This window comes from Saccopteryx leptura, chromosome 1 (assembly GCF_036850995.1).
Source record: "Saccopteryx leptura isolate mSacLep1 chromosome 1, mSacLep1_pri_phased_curated, whole genome shotgun sequence".
Lineage (NCBI taxonomy): Eukaryota > Metazoa > Chordata > Mammalia > Chiroptera > Emballonuridae > Saccopteryx > Saccopteryx leptura.
In genome coordinates this window covers 127,721,116-127,740,520 of record NC_089503.1, presented here as the reverse complement: position 1 = coordinate 127,740,520, position 19,405 = coordinate 127,721,116, and the positions used below count along the sequence as shown (strand labels likewise).

Below are 19,405 nucleotides of genomic sequence, written 5' to 3'. Positions count from 1 at the left end.
GTCCAGAAAAATATCAGCCCAAACAGCTTATAACACTGCACACCAGTAGCACTGCAGAGAGGGGGCAGAAGCCATGGAGGTAAAGAGGTTGATGTTAAAGGAATACACTTAGTCAAGGAAAACTTCTTGAAGGGGCCGAGCAGGAAGGAGAAGGTATGGACCTTTGGCACTCCAGGTATAATGCTCTGTTCTTCACCCCAAGGGAGAACGACGGAGTCCTCAACACCTGTTCAGACCTCGCCACACCCTCGATGGAGCCAAGATGAGAGCTTCCGTGCGCATGACTCGGTACCTGGAGTCCTGGGGGGCGGCCAAGCCCTTTGCACACCTGCACCACAGAGACAGCATGACCACGGAGAACGGCAAGATCAGCACCACAGTACGTTCCTCCCCTGTTCTAAAGCATCTTGGCACTAAAGGAAGTCTTATTCCCCAAACCAAAAGGCATCACCTGCCAAAATAAGTTTTGTCTGTCATAAAGCGAGTTTACCATTTCTGACCTCTCAGAGAGGCCCCTTACAGACAGCTGTCATGGTGTGGATGAGTGACAATCCCGCATTGTTAGGGGTGTTAACCTGAAGTGATTTTGCATAATAACTTTATAACCTAAGGCTGTGTTATTTACAGCTGACAGTAGCAACTGAATACAATTGAAGTTTATTTTTAAGTCCAGGTTTGTTCTTTGTGTTTTGTGTTTATATAATTAAATGGAAAGCCTGAGCATTGGAATGAAAGAACTAGTGAAGGCAGGATGTCCCTGAGTTTGAGTAGCATCATGAAGACTGTCTCTTCACTGCCCGATGTTCAAGTTGCGTCAACAGCAATGTACAGCCCACTGTTGTAGTTCCTTGTTTATATCACTCTAGCTTCCACCAGAGTCAAGTCCCAGAGCTCCTTACAACAGGGACATTTTCAATAAAGTGGCTTCAGGTAGAAAATAGAAAGACCCGAAAGGAGGAGAAGAAAATACATATAATTAAGTGCTTAGAATAATCTCAATGTGATTGTTAGATTTTAAAACAATCTCTGAGTAAAATGAACTGTATCAGTGATGGAGTTAAGGTAAAAAAGAAAACGGACTGTTACATAATTGTCAGTGTCTGCTGATAAGAAACATACCAAGTTGTCACAGGTAAAAGTGAGCATGTCCACTCTTCCTGTGCCTCACACCTCCCAGCATGTCACAGTGACACACCCAAGCCCAACAGGTGAGGCTGGCATTCTTGTTTGACCTCTTTTTATTTCTCCTTTTAACTTCCCTTGTTCTTTTTTCACCTAAAAAATAAATATGGCTTGACAGAAGACCATAATCCATCAGACTATCAACAAGGGAGACCACCAGGACAAGCCCTACAGGAGTTTGCATTCTATTGGGAAGAAAGAGAACCTAAGTGTGGAACAAAAAACCTTGATTATTTTAGGTGCTGCTGAAGGCCAGGATGAAGAGAAAATGGAGTAGTGTTTATGGGAGTGAGTGGTGAGATTACTCTGGTTAGGAGAGGTGGGGAAGTCTCCAAGAAAGAGAGGAGGAAATTGGGAAAGAAGGTGGGAGAAAACCAAATGCAGTGGTTCTAACACAGAAATGAACGTGGTGTCTTTGGGGGTCAGAGAGGATGCTGGTGTGGCTGTAGTGCCATCAACAATAAGCAAACGAAAGTCAGCAGGCTGAGCTGCACTAAGGTAATTGTGTTTAATTCACTCTAAGTGTAATGGGAAGTCACCAGAGGATCTTCAGCAAGGGAAGGGCATCATGGTATATTGTGCTTTGCAATAACAGAGCAAGATTTCAAGGGTCCAAGTGAGAATGATACCCACTTATGCTAAGATTTTAGTTGTGGAAACAATGAGAAGCAAATTCAGGGTCTAATTTTAACGTAGGCAAGTAAGACTCCTGATGGAGTGGATAGGTGTGAAAATGAGGATCAAGGATGAATTTGCACTTATTTTAGTGGCACAGCAGGAGGAATGATGATGCCTTTAGTTGGGATGACAAATACTAGGGGGAAATCAGACAATTTAAGATGGAAAAATCAAGACTTTGCTAATGGACATCTTCAAATCAATATGCCTTTTAGACATCTAAGTGCAGCTAAGAAGTTGGCAGCTGGATGTGTAAGTCTAGAATTCAGGAAAGAGGCCCACACTGGAGATATGAGTGTGAGAGGGGTCAGGTTTTAGATGATATTTGAAACCATAGAGCTGGATAAAATTATCAAGAAGAGAAAAGATCAAAGAAGGAGGGCCTAGGGCATCTGGGACCTTTTAGCACTTAGAACTGTCAGAAGAAAAGCATCCTAGGATGGCTAGTATTTAGTTGTCAATGAAAGTCAATGCTTTTATCACTCTTGTGAAAGATAATAATAGTTTGAATAATTTGCCTCAGTGCTATATTTATTATTAATGCTAATGGCTAATAACCATATTTCTCATTGAGATTTTTTGTTCACCAGCAGTTGTTTGGTTGATTGGTAGGTAGATAGGTGGGTAGGTTGGTTGGTTGGTTGGTTGGTTGGTTGGTTGGTTTTGAAGAAATAAGAATCATATGTAACTAGAATCATGTGTAACTATCAGAACATGACTTTTTGTGCTGTTTCTTTTGTGTACCTGTGAAAAAGTTACTTTCTGGGTGTGTTATTGATGTTATTGTGGTTATTTCTCATCAGTCCTTATTGTCAGAGGACTTAACAGTGCCTATCTCCCTTATTATCTCAGCATGGTATCCCCAGAAAGATTTTTTCCTGACTTAAATCAGTTATGTTAGTAAAGATGCCTCCTTCAAAGGAAGTGTTTTGAGCTTCAGAAAGCTGTTTATGAAGTCAGAGGACCTCTGGAACAAACTCAGTTTCCTTACCTGGTTGATCTCACCAATCACAGATACAGAACCTGGGGAGATCCTTAGCAGCAAGATATCTTAAGAAAATTACGAGGCTTGGTTTAACACAGGAAGTCCATATGACTGTTACTTAGCTGTGCCCCTCACTCACTTTCCCAAAGATCCCACTGACATTCTTATTACTATCTACATTATTGATACATTCCAAGGTTGAACAGTGGTCATTGCTAGAAGTTACTCCTTTATTCAGTCCTTACAAGAGCTCCATTGACTCTTGATTCAACATTGATAGAACTGCTAAATAATGAGTTATTTTCCTTTATGCAATAAAACTTGGAGTTCAGTTATTTTTTTCAAAAGCTTTTCCTATACCTAGATAAATGTATTTCTTTAGTATATTTCTTAACCTAACCTTGGACATAAAGCAGCAAAGTTTCCTTAGAACCATTTTTGTTCCAACTTTTATTTTAATTTTCACTATAACTGTATAAAAGTGAATCTTGTGTTTTTTTTTTAAGTCTCCTATTGAACACTTGGCAGTAAGTGCCCCACAAGTAAACCCTAACTGGTGTCTTCCTCTCTTGTATTTTCAGGAACTACCAGCACTCATGTATTCATGTGTTTATTTCTTCTTTTTGATCAATGATTCATGATTTCACTTTTTTCTTTCTTTCTTTTTTTTTTACTTCGGGTCATGCCTGAGGAGAAATCTTTATTTTTCAATTACGGTTTACATTCAATATGTTCTGTATCAGTTTCAGGTATACAGCATAGTGGTTATACAGTCATATATACATTACAAAGTCTTCCCCTAATACACATTATTCACCAATGGTACCATTTCTTAACAACCCAGTTTAACGGTAAGGATTGACTATAGATCTTGTGGTTCTGTTTGTGGTTTAAAGCACTTTTAAAATATTTGTCTGATGTTAACTACATTTTCACATGATTGGAAGCTGTCTACAGTAACTCTAATAATTCTCTGTAGGGCAGAGTTTGAAATTGTATCTTCAGATATCAGGATATAAATTTTAAAAATCCAGACAACCATTCTGATACTTCCAACTTCCAGAGTTTATAGATGAAATCAACATCCTAAATATAAACTGAGTTTTTAATCTTGTTTTATATTTATAATTATGTAAGCTGTTTTTCTGCACATAAGTAATTATGTTACCTAAATGCTACTTTCCATGATAAAAAAAATATGTTTTACATAATTTTCATTTCAAAACTATTTTTAAAAAATGTTTTTGGCAACTAATAACTTTTTCTTTTTTTAATAGGATGTACCAATGGGTCAGCATAATTTTCAAAATCGCACCTTAAGGTATGGTATACATTCCAGTTTCTAATTTTTAAAGGTTTATTTTTATTTATTTCTGAAAGTAATTATCATCAATTATAAGTAATTTTGAAGTCTACTTCTAAAAGAGCAGCAACTTGTGAAAAGCCCTATTAAAATGCTCTCAAGCTTCTAAGAATAGGATTGTTAGTGCTATGTTATTAGAATTAAGAGAGAGAGAGAGAAAAACACCACCTGGTAATCACTGTAGAACCTGAAATTGTTTTCCTGAAATGACTCTTCTTCATATTAATATGTAGTAAAAAATTGAATTGTTAAAAAATGAGTATGTTCCTTAAAATTAAATTTTTTGTGTGTCAAATCTTAGAAATAAAATCAAGATAAATCCAGCCTTTCTATAGTGTGAAGGGCTGCCTAGCCTCTCAAAAAAGAATAAAACCTCCCACAATGTCACCAGGCCCCTGTCGCCACCCACAATAGAATCACAGGCAATAATGCCTTTTCTTTCCGTGTTTTTCTAGCTTTTGGGGTCAGAGCTGAACTTTACTATTGGCTTAGGAATTAAGTATTTCTTATAAAGTAATTAGGATAATTAATGGAAGGCTCAAAACTCAAGTCAGCTTTTCCTTCCAGACAGAGAGGTGAGTTTATCCTTGTAGAAAATACATCGTATCCAAGTAAACAGTACACATAATTAAGGTAGATCGTTACCTGCAAAACATGGCAAAGGATGCACATCACTCCAGAATCCCCCTGGATGACTGTGGTAATGAGCTCTAATTTACATCTTGTGTGAAATTTGCAATTTTAACAGTGAGATACAACACTCACAGCCTTCTGTTATAAGGATAATTGGGTTCTTGGGTTTTTGAGGCACTATGTTTGAAGTAAAAAAACATATTGAAGAGAACTCCAGTTAATTTTAAGAACATATGGACCCCTTAACATACCTTTAGAAGGTGTGACTCTTCCGGCCAATTATAATAGAAGCTAGTATGTCTGCGAGTAACTATACACAAATTGTCTGAAGATCCTTTCACTTTATTCTTGATATCTCTTCTGTTATCTATCTGCCCCTCCCTGAAATTGAGCTTCAAGAGTCTGTTTTCTGTCATCTATTGAAGGGCTTTTTGGTTATTTCCATGTCTTGGCCACTGTGAACAATGCTGCAATGAACATGGGGCTGCATGTGTCTTTACATACCAATGTTTTTGAGTTTGGGGGGTATATCTTTATTATATGTGGCTTAAGTGTCTGTTTGTCGCCGATAGCTTATTGGTTGCTAGCGTAACTGTACTAGCCAATGGGGTGAAGTTGCCACGGCTGAACGCAAATTGAGTGGGTCAGGGGGAAGGTGAACATTTGTTTGCTTTGGCAATCATCTGCTTTTGAAACAATTTAAGGCTGAACGCAAATTGAGCATGTTAGGGGGAAGGTGAACATTTGTTTGCATTGGCAATCATCTGTTTTACATAAAAACTACATCTTAACGTAATTTCTTTTAAGAATGCCTCCTAGAAAATACAGCACTGAAGAGGAGAGAAAAGGAGCTAAAGCTGCACAAAAACGGCTTTCTCGACAAAAAGAAACCACTGAGCAGAGAAAGACAAGGCTTGCTTCAGTCACAGAGCAAATGTGTCTTTCTCGGCAAAATGAGACTGATGAGCATAGAGAAACAAGGCTTGCCTCAGATGCAAGACAAAAAAGCCTGTCTCGACAAAATGAGTCCCTTGAACAAAGGCAGGAGAGAAATGCAAAAAAACAACAGAGTAATGCTGACCGAAACGCAAAAAGGATTAAAATAGTTTCAAATGGAGAAACTTTAATTTTTGAGCATTCCTTTGGTGACATGAATATTAAATGTAAACACTGTCAGTCCTTAAACTTCAAGTTAGAAACTAATTGATTTGACCGTGGCAAGAAAGGATTTTCTTTATTTATTGAGCTAGCGGTGGCTCTTAAGAAATGTACCGCCAGTGGTTTCCTTCATTGCACTCTACTTTAAGCAATTAAGCAAGTAGAAGGGGGAAACCCCGTGGGGCACTAAGCAAAGGGGCATACTCACCGCCTGCCCTGGGTAATTCAGTTTGAACTAGCAGACACCTTTGCACAAATCATTTTAATTACAATTTATAATATCTAGAACAGCAGTAATTTTGTATGACCGCCAGGCTTTCTAGTATATATATAAAAGAGTCTGTTTTCTGAAATGTCAGCAGGAAATGCCTAGTAGAGCACCAATATTATGTGGGCAGTGTCTGCTTAGACGAGTGCTGTCTCATAAGTTATCATTTGTATCTGCATGAGGCATATGGAAAATCTGATTTTATCCTTCATACTTCTTCAAGGTGGACACTGTGGCCATTATCCTTTTAGAAGGAAATAGACTGAGGTGCAAGGGGTGAGGAAAATGTCCAGTCATTCAGAGGCCAGGAATTGAGTCCTGACTCTGTGGTCCAAAAGCCTGCATCCCTAACTGCTATGCTGTCCTGCCTTCCTTCCTCAGAGCCTCCTCCATATCTTTTCCACTTTCCTCAGTGTCGGGTGATCTATGGTGGCCCCAAGACCTCATGGAGAGGACTTGACTTTCAAATCTTCCTCACTTGGTCTTCGCTCATACATCCTGGTTTTGTCACATGGCCTATGTCATAAAACCTATCTGAACTACCAGCCTGGCCATGATTCCACATCACGGGCTATTCAAGCATCATCTGAGCTAACGCACAACCCTCTCATGTCTCCTTAGATATAAAAGCCAGGTGTGAGGGTAGAATGGGTTAGGGAAGGAGTTTGGGCAAAACAATAGAGAAAAATTGGAAAGAAAGAGGGGTTGAGGCCAGTGAGCCATGAGAAGGCCAGTGATGCGGCCCAGAGACAGAACAAGGATGGGAAGGTCAGAAATGCTGAAAGTCTGTGGAAAAAAACCTTGGTTGGCAAGTTAAGAACTTTTGCGTAGATTATCAGACCCAAGGGTAGCTATCATTCCTATTGCAGAAGTCACAAAATTGCAGAGACAAGAAAACTGTCTATTGGTTAGTAATTATTGTCTGAATAATTAGTGAATACAAAGATGCAAAATCTTATGTGTTTATTGGCTAATTCATGTGCCATGTTTATTGCATTGACTGCTGTGCAGGCACTGTCCAAGCTGATCCCCAAAAAAGATTCACAAGGGCAATGCTGTTGTTAGCCTCAAGCATAACATTGAAGGATTTTGTTTTTCTGTGAACTCAAATTATGTACAACTGTTCCTTCTTAGACCTGGAGAGACTTTGAAAAAAAGAAAGCTACCATATTGAAGTCAAGAAACTTAAGTCTAGTCTAGAGATGATTAAAAACAAAATGAAGGGTCTAAAATGAAGCTTACTCCTCACCTATAAATGAGAATGAGTCCAACTAGATGATTGTTAAAGTTTCTGTTTTTGTTATTGTTGTTTGTTTTTTTAAAAAAAGAATAAAAAATAATTTGCCTTCTTTAAACACCATGGAATTTGGCATGTTATCACCTCTTAATTCATTTGGCTCTGGATCTGGATCACTTAATATCATTCTGTTTTTGAAACAAGATTGCCCTTGGCCTGTTCAAAGAAGACAGGATTTAGAGGCACAAATCCACAGGTGCTGATGGAATTGCAATGCCCATCATATCGTTAATGATGATTTTATGAGATTAATCACAGATAACTATGACATTGCATATGTAATACTCTTCTTCTCTACAGATATAGAGGAGTTCTGAACTCAAAAAAATGTGATTTTTTTATTCCAGAAGAGAAGGTCTAGTCAGTCAGGAATTTAACCAACCAGAACACAGAGAAGCCAAGTGCTCACTGCACATTGGACTAGGTGACCTGCGACCCCTAGACACAGGCACAGAGGCTGGTTCAGGCCAGTTTGGAGAGGACCAGCCTGAGCTTTTACTCTTTGCAGGTGTTTAACTTTTAAAAATAGTTGTTAGTTTGGCTTTCTCCTTTACACTATTCTCATGCTAATTGTCATATTAACCTTGTGGAACTCATTATTTTGGTATAATTTATTTGCAAATCATATTATGGCTGGAAGATTATTTGCTTCTAAGACCAAGTGAGTGGTCTGCAAACATAAGTGGGGTTTTCTGTGAATAGTGCTTTCAAACACTGAGGAATATTTAAATACTTACAATTAAGCTTTGATATGCCTAAAAAAAAATGGTAGTTCTTCAAATTCTTGAAAACAGACCAATGAAAACATGAACTAGTAATAACTATTTTGTCAACCAAACCAAATTTTTGCAGTGGAATTTCCAAAGCCAGTGTTCTGTCATAAAATAAAGTTTATAAAGGCAACCAGTCAAGGGCTAATGTGTCTCTCAGGACAAAAAGTTCTTTTATCTCAAACACCAAGTACATATCCTTCAGGATTGCTTTTGATTAACTAGAAAAAACTTGCTCTAAGTGAATGGTAAGGCCATATTTTACTGCACCAAAAACTCTAGTGAGTTCTCTCAATCCAAGAATGACTCCTGTTAATAAAGAAAAAGCTATTCATAAACTTGTTTATTTTGTTTTGGCATCATAGAAAAATGGGCTTAATATTTAGTTTAGTGATATGATTCTTCCCCATTATATTTCCTTTTTCATGTAGAACCAAGTCTCAAAAGAAAAGATTTGAAGAAGAATTGAATGAAAGGATGATTCAAGCAATTGATGGAATTAATGCACAAAAGTAAGTACTTCTTAATCTTAAATTATTATTCATCTCTTATTCTGAACCTTACAGTTTCAAAAGATGCTATTTCTTGCCTAATATGTACTTTCCAAGTAAATTGCTAATAAACAGTATGAGATTGTAAACATAGAAAAATCATAGCAAAATGTGTTCAGGAGGTAATATTAAAGATCAATAAGAATTCCATATGTGAAAATCTTTAAATTGTATGATGTAACATCCATTCCAAATGTATTTATTCCCATGCAGAACCAGAGAATGTGAGGATACCTATGTTCTAAATTGTAGAAGAGTCCAGCTAGTAGCATTCATGGCCTAGAGCAGGGGTCGGGAACCTATGGCTCGTGAGCCAGATGTGGCTCTTCTGATGGCTGCATCTGGCTTGCAGACAAATCTTTAATTAAAAAAAATAATAACATTAAAAATATAAAACATTCTCATGTATTACAATCCATTTATTTCCTACCACTCATGTTCATGGTTGCGGGTAGCTGGAGCCAATCACAGCTGTCCTCCGGGACAACACCAAATTTTTATTGGATAGTGCCTAACGTAAACAGGTCGTTGTATGGCTCTCGTGGAATTCATTTTAAAATATGTGGCGTTCATGGCTCTCTCAGCCAAAAGGGTTCCCGACCCCTGGCCTAGAGAAAATTATTACAGTCACCAGCCTTTGAAACCACATTAGGCACATGTACATTTCAATAAATGTTTGTTGAATTAAATTGTAGTGTAAATACCAGTAGGTCCAAATAAAAAGTCAAGCCTCCATGGAAAAGATGACTCTTAAAAATGTAAATAATAAAAATAAAAAAAATGTAAATAATTTTCACTTAGAACCTTGTTTCCAAAATTAAGTTACCTGTCTTTGCACAATGTGTTCCTCTTCTAGATTGTTCATTTTAAGTATTGGTTTTAGAATATTTATAGGGTTTATGAGGGAAATACATGAGTGTATATATGTGTCCCTGTGGGGTGTGTGTGTATGTGTATATAATTGCATATATTCATAATAAAGTATCTTGGTTGAGCTACAGTTGCAATTCAGATGTACTGGAATATTGAGTTAATACCTACCCAGAATCCCTTTATGTGCTCTAAAGGCAACATGTGGTTTGAATTAAGTCACTTCCCCAAGCATCCGTTAAGTGTTCCCGGTTTACAAAACTCAATGGTAGATGCGAAGGACACAAGGAAAGGGAAACCTTGAGCACTTCCTATCTACCTGTGCGACACAGATAATTAGATAACTAAAGCTTCGGCTGGAAACATGGGACCCTGAAACTTAATGAAGAGCTGGTTTTATTTCTACATTATAAGTTTCACTCATTTTATTTCCAAGCTTCTATTATCCAGGAGCATATTTAAATTATATTTTTCTTTCTTACTAAAGAAAACAGTAAGTTTAATAAGTTATCTGCATACACGATTCATGGTTTGAGAAGTACACAGTTCTGAAAATGAATATAGTTAAATTTTACTTTCTGTCCTTTTTCTTATATTAACCAACCTTTGCTTCCTCCAGCTATCTCATAAAACAGAACAATTACATATTTCTGCAGCTAGAGCAATAATAAGAAATACCAAAAATGTTTATCTCCCTGAACCTAAAGACTATATCCTTAAATCAAAAAGTATTGCTATAGCCTGACCAGGCAGTGGGGCAGTAGATAGAGCGTCGGACTGGGATGTGGAGGACCCATGTTCGAGACCCCAAGGTTGCCAGCTTGAGTGTGGGCTCATCTGGTTTGAGCAAGGCTCACCAGCTTGAGCCCAAGGTCGCTGGCTCCAGCAAAGGGTCACTCAGTCTGCTGTAGCCCCCCAGTCAAGGCACATATGAGAAAGCAATCAATGAACAACTAAGGTTCCACAACAAAGAACTGATGTTTCTCATCTCTCTCCCTTCCTGTCTGTCCCTATCTTTCCCTTTCTCTGACTCTGTCTCTGTCACACACACACACACACACACACACACACACACACAAATATATATATTATATATATATATATATATATGGCTATAGTTCTCACTTTTAATGGTAATCATTCTAGAGTACATAGCTGATTCTGTGCCTCAGTTTAAAGTGCACTCTTTGTGGGTGAGTCTTTGGAACATTCAAGCTCATCATGGTCGGTGCATTGTGAGAGTCCTTCCAACTCTCCAGGGGTTCCAGGCACAGGGCTATCTAGGAAGACCCAGAGATGTCACTTCTCAGACATACTGGTCTATTAGCCGGGTGCACAATGTCCTTCATCCTAATATAAAACATTGTATACAGGTAGGGGCACTAATCTGAAATCGTAAGTGGGTGATTACTGGGTAAAGTGTAACACTTCCCTGGCCTTTCCTTCTGGGTCCTAAGAGGCCTTCACCTTTTACTTCCCAAATAGATAGCAAAGAATCCAAATCCACAGACAAATTATTAATGGATTGGAAAGTACTATATTAATAAAATCATGTGAATTGTTATTTGAACAGATATAACATTTTTTTGAAATTTTATGTAAAATAGAATTTTATCTCTAATGTCTTTTTTTGTGTGTGTGGGACAGAGACGGAGAGAAAGCCAGATAGGGATAGACAGACAGGAAGGGAGATGAGAAGCATCAATTCTTTGTTGCGGCACCTTAGTTGTTCATTGATTGCTTTCTCATATGTGCCTTGACCAAAGGGGGGGCTACAACAGACAGAGTGACCTTGATCAAGCCAGAAACCTTGGGCTCAAGCTGGTGAGCCTTGCTCAAACCAGATGAGCCCACACTCAAACTGGCAACTTCGTGATTTCTAACCTGGGTCCTCTGCGTCCCAGTCCGATGCTCTATCCACTATGCCACCGCCTGGTCAGGCTCTAATGTCTTAATATATATACTTTCTCCCTATATAGAGGTAGGTTAGACATAAGGTTATATATACTTGTAGAAATATACATATATACATGCATATACATTTTGATTCTGGTTATAATTTTTAATTATGAAAATATTTAAGGAAAGTAAAAATATAAATTTATCAGTTAATGGCTCAAACTATTTGGTCATATATAGTGTTGATATTTGTTTCTAGATATTTTTCCTGATGCACAGATTTTTTCCCTTACTTTATTTCAGAAAATGCATGTTAATTTTATTACCAAATGTGTGACTGTATTCAGCATTGTGCACCTGGCTAGCTTGGTTATGTCTGGTATTGCTGTTTAGCTTCTGATTATGTGCAGTATCCAAATGAAAGGTTTTGTCCTTAAATTCTTTCTCTATGTCAACTACTTTCTTAAAACAGATTTCTATGAGTCAATCAGTGTGTAAGAGTATATAGTTTCATATAATTTTTGTTTGTTTTTGAACACCTGAGAGATATGTATTTATTCATGTATGTTTGTTAACATACTATGTTAGTGATCTGAACCACTTCCTTTTTATATTAGTATTTTCAACCGATTTTTTGAAAACTGTGTTCAAATACTATTTTTAATTCATAGAAAGAAGAAGAAAACATGACAAAGATTTTATTTATATGTGAAGTCTAACAAAACAAAATAAATGAACAAACAGAACAAAAGGAGACAGAGACAGTACATTTTGACAGTTTCCAGATGAGAGGAGGTTGGGGGTGCTGAGTGAAAAAAGGTGAAAGGATTAAGAAGTACAAATTGGGCCCTGGTCAGTTGGCTCAGGGCAGAGTGTTGGCCCAGTGTGTAAAAGTCCGGGTTTGATTCCTGGTCAGGGCACAGAGGAGAAGTGACCATCTACTTTTCCAACCCTCCCACCTCCCTTTCTCTCCCCTTCTCTCTCTCTCTCTCTCCCTCTCTCTCTCTTCTTCTCCTGCAGCCATGGCTCAAATGATTCGAGCAAGTTGGCCCCAGGTGGTGAAGATGGCTCCATGATCTTGCTTCTGGTGCCAAAATAGCTCAGTTGCCAAGCAATAGAGCAGAGGCAACAGATGGGCAGAGTATCACCCGGTAGTGAGCTTGCCAGGTAGATTCCAGTCTGGGGGCATGGGGGAATCTGTCTCTCTGCCTCCCACCCTCCCTGCCTCTCACTTAATTAAAAAAAAAAAGGAAGAAGAAGAAGTACAAATTGGTAGTTACAGAATAATCATGGGGATGTAAAGTACAGCATAGGGAACATAGTCAATTATATTTTAATAACTATGGGTGGTGTCAAATGGGTACTAGAACTCCCAGGGGATCACTTTGTAAGTTATATAAATGTCTAATCACTGGATAGCACATCTGACACTAATATAATACTGTACATCAACTATAATTGAATAAAAAATATTTAGAAAGAAAAAAACATGACAATAAAAGTATTTTCAGTAAGTGTAAAAGAAGCAAAATCTCCTTATCCAGACCTTGAAGGAACTCTAAATAGGTCTGACATTCCATGATGTGTCACTTGCTATAAGCTCAGAAAAATGGTGCTTCTCTGTGAACCAAATCCTTCAGGATGTGACACCATGTAATTTCAGTAAAACATCAGAGAACACATTTACTGATGTACTTAAATCCCTAGTTCTTTAATTGGGATAACTTGAGTTTCAGTTTAGTACAACAGTTGGTTTGTAATATCAAATTTTTCAAGAAGGACAGTGTATGAATAGGAATATTATATTTTCAGATTCCATCTAGTTATTTGGCATCATATATTTTTTAAAATATTCAATTTTGGAAGATTTACAATAAGGAAAGAAGAATGCAAGTCATTTTTAAAAAGTAGTTCCAGATGGTTAGAGGTTTGGTTTTATGATGTCTGCCCTTTTTATTTCTAGGCAATGGCTCAAGTCTGAAGACATTCAGAGAATCTCATTGCTTTTTTACAATAAAATACTAGAAAAGGAGGTAAGCTATGTTTTTCTTTAAAATCAATTATTTTTTGAAATTTTAGATTTTCAAATTCCTTCACGAAACTATACTCATGTTTTCTACTTGTGACATTCAAACTGCCTTTAACTATATCTGAACTCGTTCTACCTTTTCCTATGATTCTTCCATGTGCATATTGTTTTGCCATAGTTCTTACCACCAAGCTTCTAGCTAGTCATCATTCTCAGTACTCCTGGTGGTAAATGATGTCTGGAACATGTCTGAGATTGGAGCTAAAGAAAAGAACATGACCTAAATAAATTCTTCCTGATAGATTTACAGTGACTTTGCACAAATTATTTTAACTTTTTGACAAGAGGATGAGATTTACATTCAGCACATTTGGGAGAATTAGAAACCCCAAACTTTTTAAGTTTGTTGCATCTAAAGACCTTTGCATTATGACTCATAATATAAGAGCTATTTGTAGCACATATAATAAGCAGACATTTTATTTTTGCATGTCAAGTTTAACATGGATTTGCTAAAATGAATTGAGTAATTACTATAGAAAGGACAACTGTTCTCTGTCAGCTTTATTTTATTTGCCTTTTGCTTTGTGTTGATCTAGAAGAGGAACAAGTTAGAGGTATTTTTTATAATCCAACCATATAATTACAGTCTTAGTTAGAACAAAAGCTACTATATTAAAATTTTGTTAAAATTCAGTTCACTGTTTTATGGATATTAAATTAATAAATGAAATATCAAAATTTCTTCCAGAATTCATCAGGGTTGGATTATGTAGTCATACCAAAACTTTCTTTATTATTAGTAGTCAAGAGGGTCAACTGTCTGTTTCTATGTCATCATATTGACTACAGGAAGTTTACCAAATTGGTATTTAATATAATTTATTACTATTATTTTGACTATTTTATCCTAGAATAACTTTAATATATATTAATGGTCACTTATTATATAAATGGTAAAGTATTCCCTTCCTGATAGAAGTCCATCTCTTTTATCAATATTACAACTCATATCTCTGCACAAAGCCCAGAAGAAGGTAAAAGATGAGGGTATAATTGAATGCATAGAAAGGAATACATTTCTGCAATTTTGCTAATATAGCTCCTTCATCAACATGTAAATTATCTTGGCTATTAAGTCACTAAATTCGCACACACAAAAATTCTAGCAAATGGAGGGTGATTGTCATTTAAAAACACAGCTTTTGCTGACACTGACCATGTGTACATATTTGCAGAGGCCGACCTTAAGGTGAGTGTTAGAGAGTATGGAGATTTACAATAATTCCTTTTTGTCCACCTATTCCCAGCCTGCTCTTTAGCCCTGCAGGAGTGATACAAGGCAGCAAGGCATCGAGAAAGAGAAACAGCAACTCACCACCCAGAGATCCAGCATCCGCACTAAAACCCCAGTGGCTGAACCCTAAGCAATACATACTGTAATTTCCCATAACTTGGGTACAGTCTGTGCAGATACAGCTAAGGCAGCCTGCTGATATTGTCAGGAGGTTTCAATAGTATTGCTAAGGAAACTTTATTTCCTTTCATTTTATTATAGAAGCAGTGTAGTCTCAGCTACAACATTGGCCATCTTTTCCTGCATAACTCTGCAAGGGCAGTCCCAGGTGGGCAGGTACACTGGTCAGCTTATGATCCTGGATGGGATAGAAAGCTGTGTGGCTACTGCTGATTGCACTGGACAGTGGAAAGATGTCCACCAGCCAGGCTCAGACAAGTGAACAGAATGAATGCGGACCTAGGCAAAGCCCAATGGTCTTCTCTATCTTGTAAATCTATTCACTACCTCTGAGTAGCATATTACAATAAATAATAAAAGACAGAAACAAGTCAATGAAATGAGGAAATTGCTTTTCCTCAGTACTATTTAAAAATAAAATATTGTGTGAATAATTATTTGCTTTCTCCAAATAACTGTGGGCAACAGACCCACAAAGGAACCAGGGCACCCAGATGGTTCACTGGTCCAGACATTCACTAACTTGTCTTTCTGGTCAGGTGCTGCCTCTCCTTGCTGGAAGTGATTCAATTATCTTGAAATGGGTTTTTGAACAGTTCGACTTATAAAAGTCTTGGTCTTTGGAAGTTACAGCTCATTTGAAGGGAGGAGGCAGGCAGTCATTGCCAGAGATGAAGAGCCATTGTCCTTAGCTCGTTTGTGCCACAGCCTACATTTTACAATTGTGATGCATGAATTGGGTAGAATTAGGCTGCTAGATGACTGCTTCAGCCCTCCTCTTACTGAACTGCCACTTACAGTTTCCTCTTCTCCCTTTAGTACCGAGCCACGGCACTGCCAGCATTCAAGTATTACGTGACCTGCGCTTGTCTCATATTCTTCTGCATCTTTATCGTGCAGATTCTCGTGTTACCAAAGTAAGTGCGTGTGGTGAGGCACTGGGATTCTCATGTGGCATACCTTCCCACCGGACCAGTTAAACTGAGGGTGAGAGGTGTTCATTTCTAAGCACAGGGGTATGTAACATGCCACAGTGGTGGTGGAAGGGGTGGAACTCAGGATCTGTGAAGTTGTGGCCCCTGTGTGTCATGTTTAGTCATAGAAGTATTGGATTTCCGAAGTGGACATGTTCACTCACCTTACAGGGTTTAAAAAAAAAATAAATGCAACCTCTGCCTTTGATTTCTGTATTATTCCAATGCCTAAGCTAAGAAAAGTAGCCCAGTGAACTTTACCAAAAAGGGTAAAATTGTTAGACGTTGTTTCTAATATACAAGTAATATCATTGTGTAGTGAAAGGACAAAACCTGCTCTGGGCGCGTTACCCACCTGTTTGTTCTGATTTTACATTCTTCTCCACGAAGTCCGCTCTCTGCCAGCATCTCCAGCTGTTACAGCTCACTGTCCCTCTCGCCTCTCCCAGGACGGCCCCGGTACAGACAGGGAAAAAGTGGGTGAGCTGGGTTTCACACATCCACACGTTGGGGTGGACTCCTCCTAGTTCCACCTACTGGTGAAACTCCAGTCACTCTGTGATTCCTGGATTTTCTTTCTCTCTCACCTTAATGAGTGCAATGTAAGTCAACTGACTTTCTTCAATGTAACAAGTTTTTTCTCATTCTGCAGTCTAAAGCAAAAATAAATAAATCAGAGTCATGTTTTTTAATAATTGGGAATATAGAAATAACTTTTAAGGTAAATTTTCTTTCCCCTTATTATTATCTATTCTGTTGAAGGCCAAAGCAACCATTTTTAATCTATGGTAATTTAGAGTGTTTGCATTTAACTTGAGAAACAGCCAACATCTGTGGGGAAACTTAAATTGCTAAGGCTAGGTTACATTTTGTTTCATGAGATGCAGAACAAACCAGAAATAAATGGTCTGTCTTTCCCCGGTTCTCCAAGGATATTCTTCTGGGCACTGAACCAATTCAGTCTTTATAGAAATATAGAAGTCAAAATATTATTTATGTATGTACAATCCAAAGCTCTCCATCCCCTTTTAGGAAGGGATTCTCACTAGATTTACCTTTACCCTATAAATTTAATTAGCATTAGAATGTGTGAGTCAATTGAGCTCTTCTAAAATTTCAGTGAAATTTGCCAATGTCAACTTACCAGTTTTCCACATTTTTTTTCTTTTTTTTGCAAGAGAGACAGAGAGAGGGACAGATAAGAACAGACAGAGAGAAAGGGAGAAAGATAAGAAGTATCAGTACTTTGTTGCGGCCTATAAGTTGTTCATTGATTGCTTTCTCATATATGCCTTGATGGGGGTGGGGGGGCGCTCCAGGTGAGCCAGTGACCCCTTGCTCAAACCAGCAACCTTGGGCTCAAGCCAGCAACCTTTGGCCTTAAGCTAATGACCATGGGGTCATGTCTACGATCTCACACTCAAGCCAGCAACCCTAGGCTCAAGCTGGTGAGCCCGTGTTCAAGCAGATGAGCCTGTGCTCAAGCCATTAACCTCAGGGTTTCGAACCTAGGTCCTCTGCATCCCAGATTGACACTCTATCCACTGCCTGGTCAGGCCATTTTTTCACTTTTAAATAAATTAACAAATTAAGCTTCCTCTAAGTGCCAAGCCTGTGCCACGTGGTGCAGGAGAAAACCAAGTGTCCCAGCATCCATAAGGCTTATAGACTGAGCATTAAAAGGTTAATAGCCAATACAAGTACTACCAATAGAAATGAACCCTTAGTATTAAGTAAATAAATTTATTCATTTTTCTACATCTTTCTATTGGGTGAGTAGTTTTATATTTTCTACATTATAATTAAGATAGTGTATCACCTACTGAAAGCAGTTGGGAGAAAGGAAAGTGAGTTGGCCAGCATCCCCTGGTGGGCATGCCGGGTGGATCCTGGTCGGGCATATGCGGGAGTCTGTCTGACTGCCTCCCCGTTTCCAACTTCAGAAAAATACAAAAAAAAAAAAGAAGACAGACTTTCAGGGACCAAGAACATTTAACAACCTTATCCTTTAAAAATAGTATCAAGGAGATGTCTGCTCTGTCTTTGCTTTTATTTTCTTGTCTCTTTTTTGTTGTGTTGTTTATTTATGAGGAACCACAAATATGTTATTTTTTATGGCAGTTTATTTTCTCAGTCATCACCAGTTATTGTTGTTATTCTCGAGTAACATGTGAGATTTAGAGTGTGAACCTTGTGAAATCGATGCTAGTGCATTTCTCTCTTTGTGTGGGCAGAGTCTGGCAGGAGTCCCCATGAGAGCTCCAGGCTCTTCTCTCCCAGTGGAGCAGGAAGGGGGTTCCCTTCTCCCAGCCACTGTGTGTGGCAACACCCACCAAGTATTGTCAACTAGGGGTGCTCACCCACCCTTTAGTGTCGAGAATTTTTATTGAGGTTCAATCATGTACTGTCTGTGTGGCTGACTGTTGGTCTCCACCCTCCTCCTGAGGTTGGGCTAACTTCTTTAGTCTCCAGTTCCTTCAGAGGTTGAGAATGGTGCTTCTTGTACCAAGTTTTATATTATATTATATTATATTATATTATATTATATTATATTATATTATATTATATTATATTAGTCTTTTTCCTTCATTTGTGTTTCATGTTTAAACCCTCACTTTTTTTCTTTTTTAAAAAAATTCTTGCTATGAAACACTTCAAACAGAGAACAGTACAGAGCATAATATAGTAAACATATTTTACACAAAACCCATATGTGTTTCACAAATATTGTCTAGTGTCATATTTACTGCAGATTATGTTTCTGTGCTCTTGGGACCATTATTGTTTGGGTATCCTATAAATAGCATCTATTTTTATTTCTTTTTTGTTTATTCAACCTGATTCTTTCTCTATATTAATATGCTTTATTTTATTTGTATTTTGATATTTTATTGATATGTATGGCTCCACTTTACCCCCTCTTATTTCATTTACCTTACTTTTTTTTGGAGAGGAGTTCTCCTCTTCCCTTTTTAACTGCTAAAGGATTGATGAAAATTTATTTCCCTTTACTAGTTAAAAGGAAATATATATATGGCAATCATTAAAGTACATATATATATATATATAGATACACTACTCACAAAAATTAGGAGATATTTCAAAATGAATATGAAGCAATAAACTATCCCCTAATTTTTGTGAGCAGTAATATAATATAATATGTATTTTACATATTTTAATGATTGTCCTTAAAATTTTAAGTCTTAATTTAATAAATTAAGTTAATCATTATGTCTCTTGTATAATTATCTCTTAGCATTTTAGCTCC

The 19,405-nt window shown here is 37.6% G+C and overlaps 1 protein-coding gene across 3 annotated transcripts in view; it reads left to right on the top strand.

The window, feature by feature from the left end:
• Positions 1 to 19,405, top strand: part of ADCY2 (adenylate cyclase 2) — a 412,700-nt gene that overhangs the window by 309,283 nt on the left and 84,012 nt on the right. For all 3 annotated transcript variants that reach the window (XM_066374716.1, XM_066374707.1, XM_066374698.1), the window contains exons 10-14: positions 203 to 379; positions 4,123 to 4,166; positions 8,766 to 8,846; positions 13,618 to 13,687; positions 15,980 to 16,077. In XM_066374716.1, the coding sequence (XP_066230813.1) occupies positions 203 to 379; positions 4,123 to 4,166; positions 8,766 to 8,846; positions 13,618 to 13,687; positions 15,980 to 16,077 (470 nt within the window). The remainder of the gene's footprint in view (positions 1 to 202; positions 380 to 4,122; positions 4,167 to 8,765; positions 8,847 to 13,617; positions 13,688 to 15,979; positions 16,078 to 19,405) is intronic.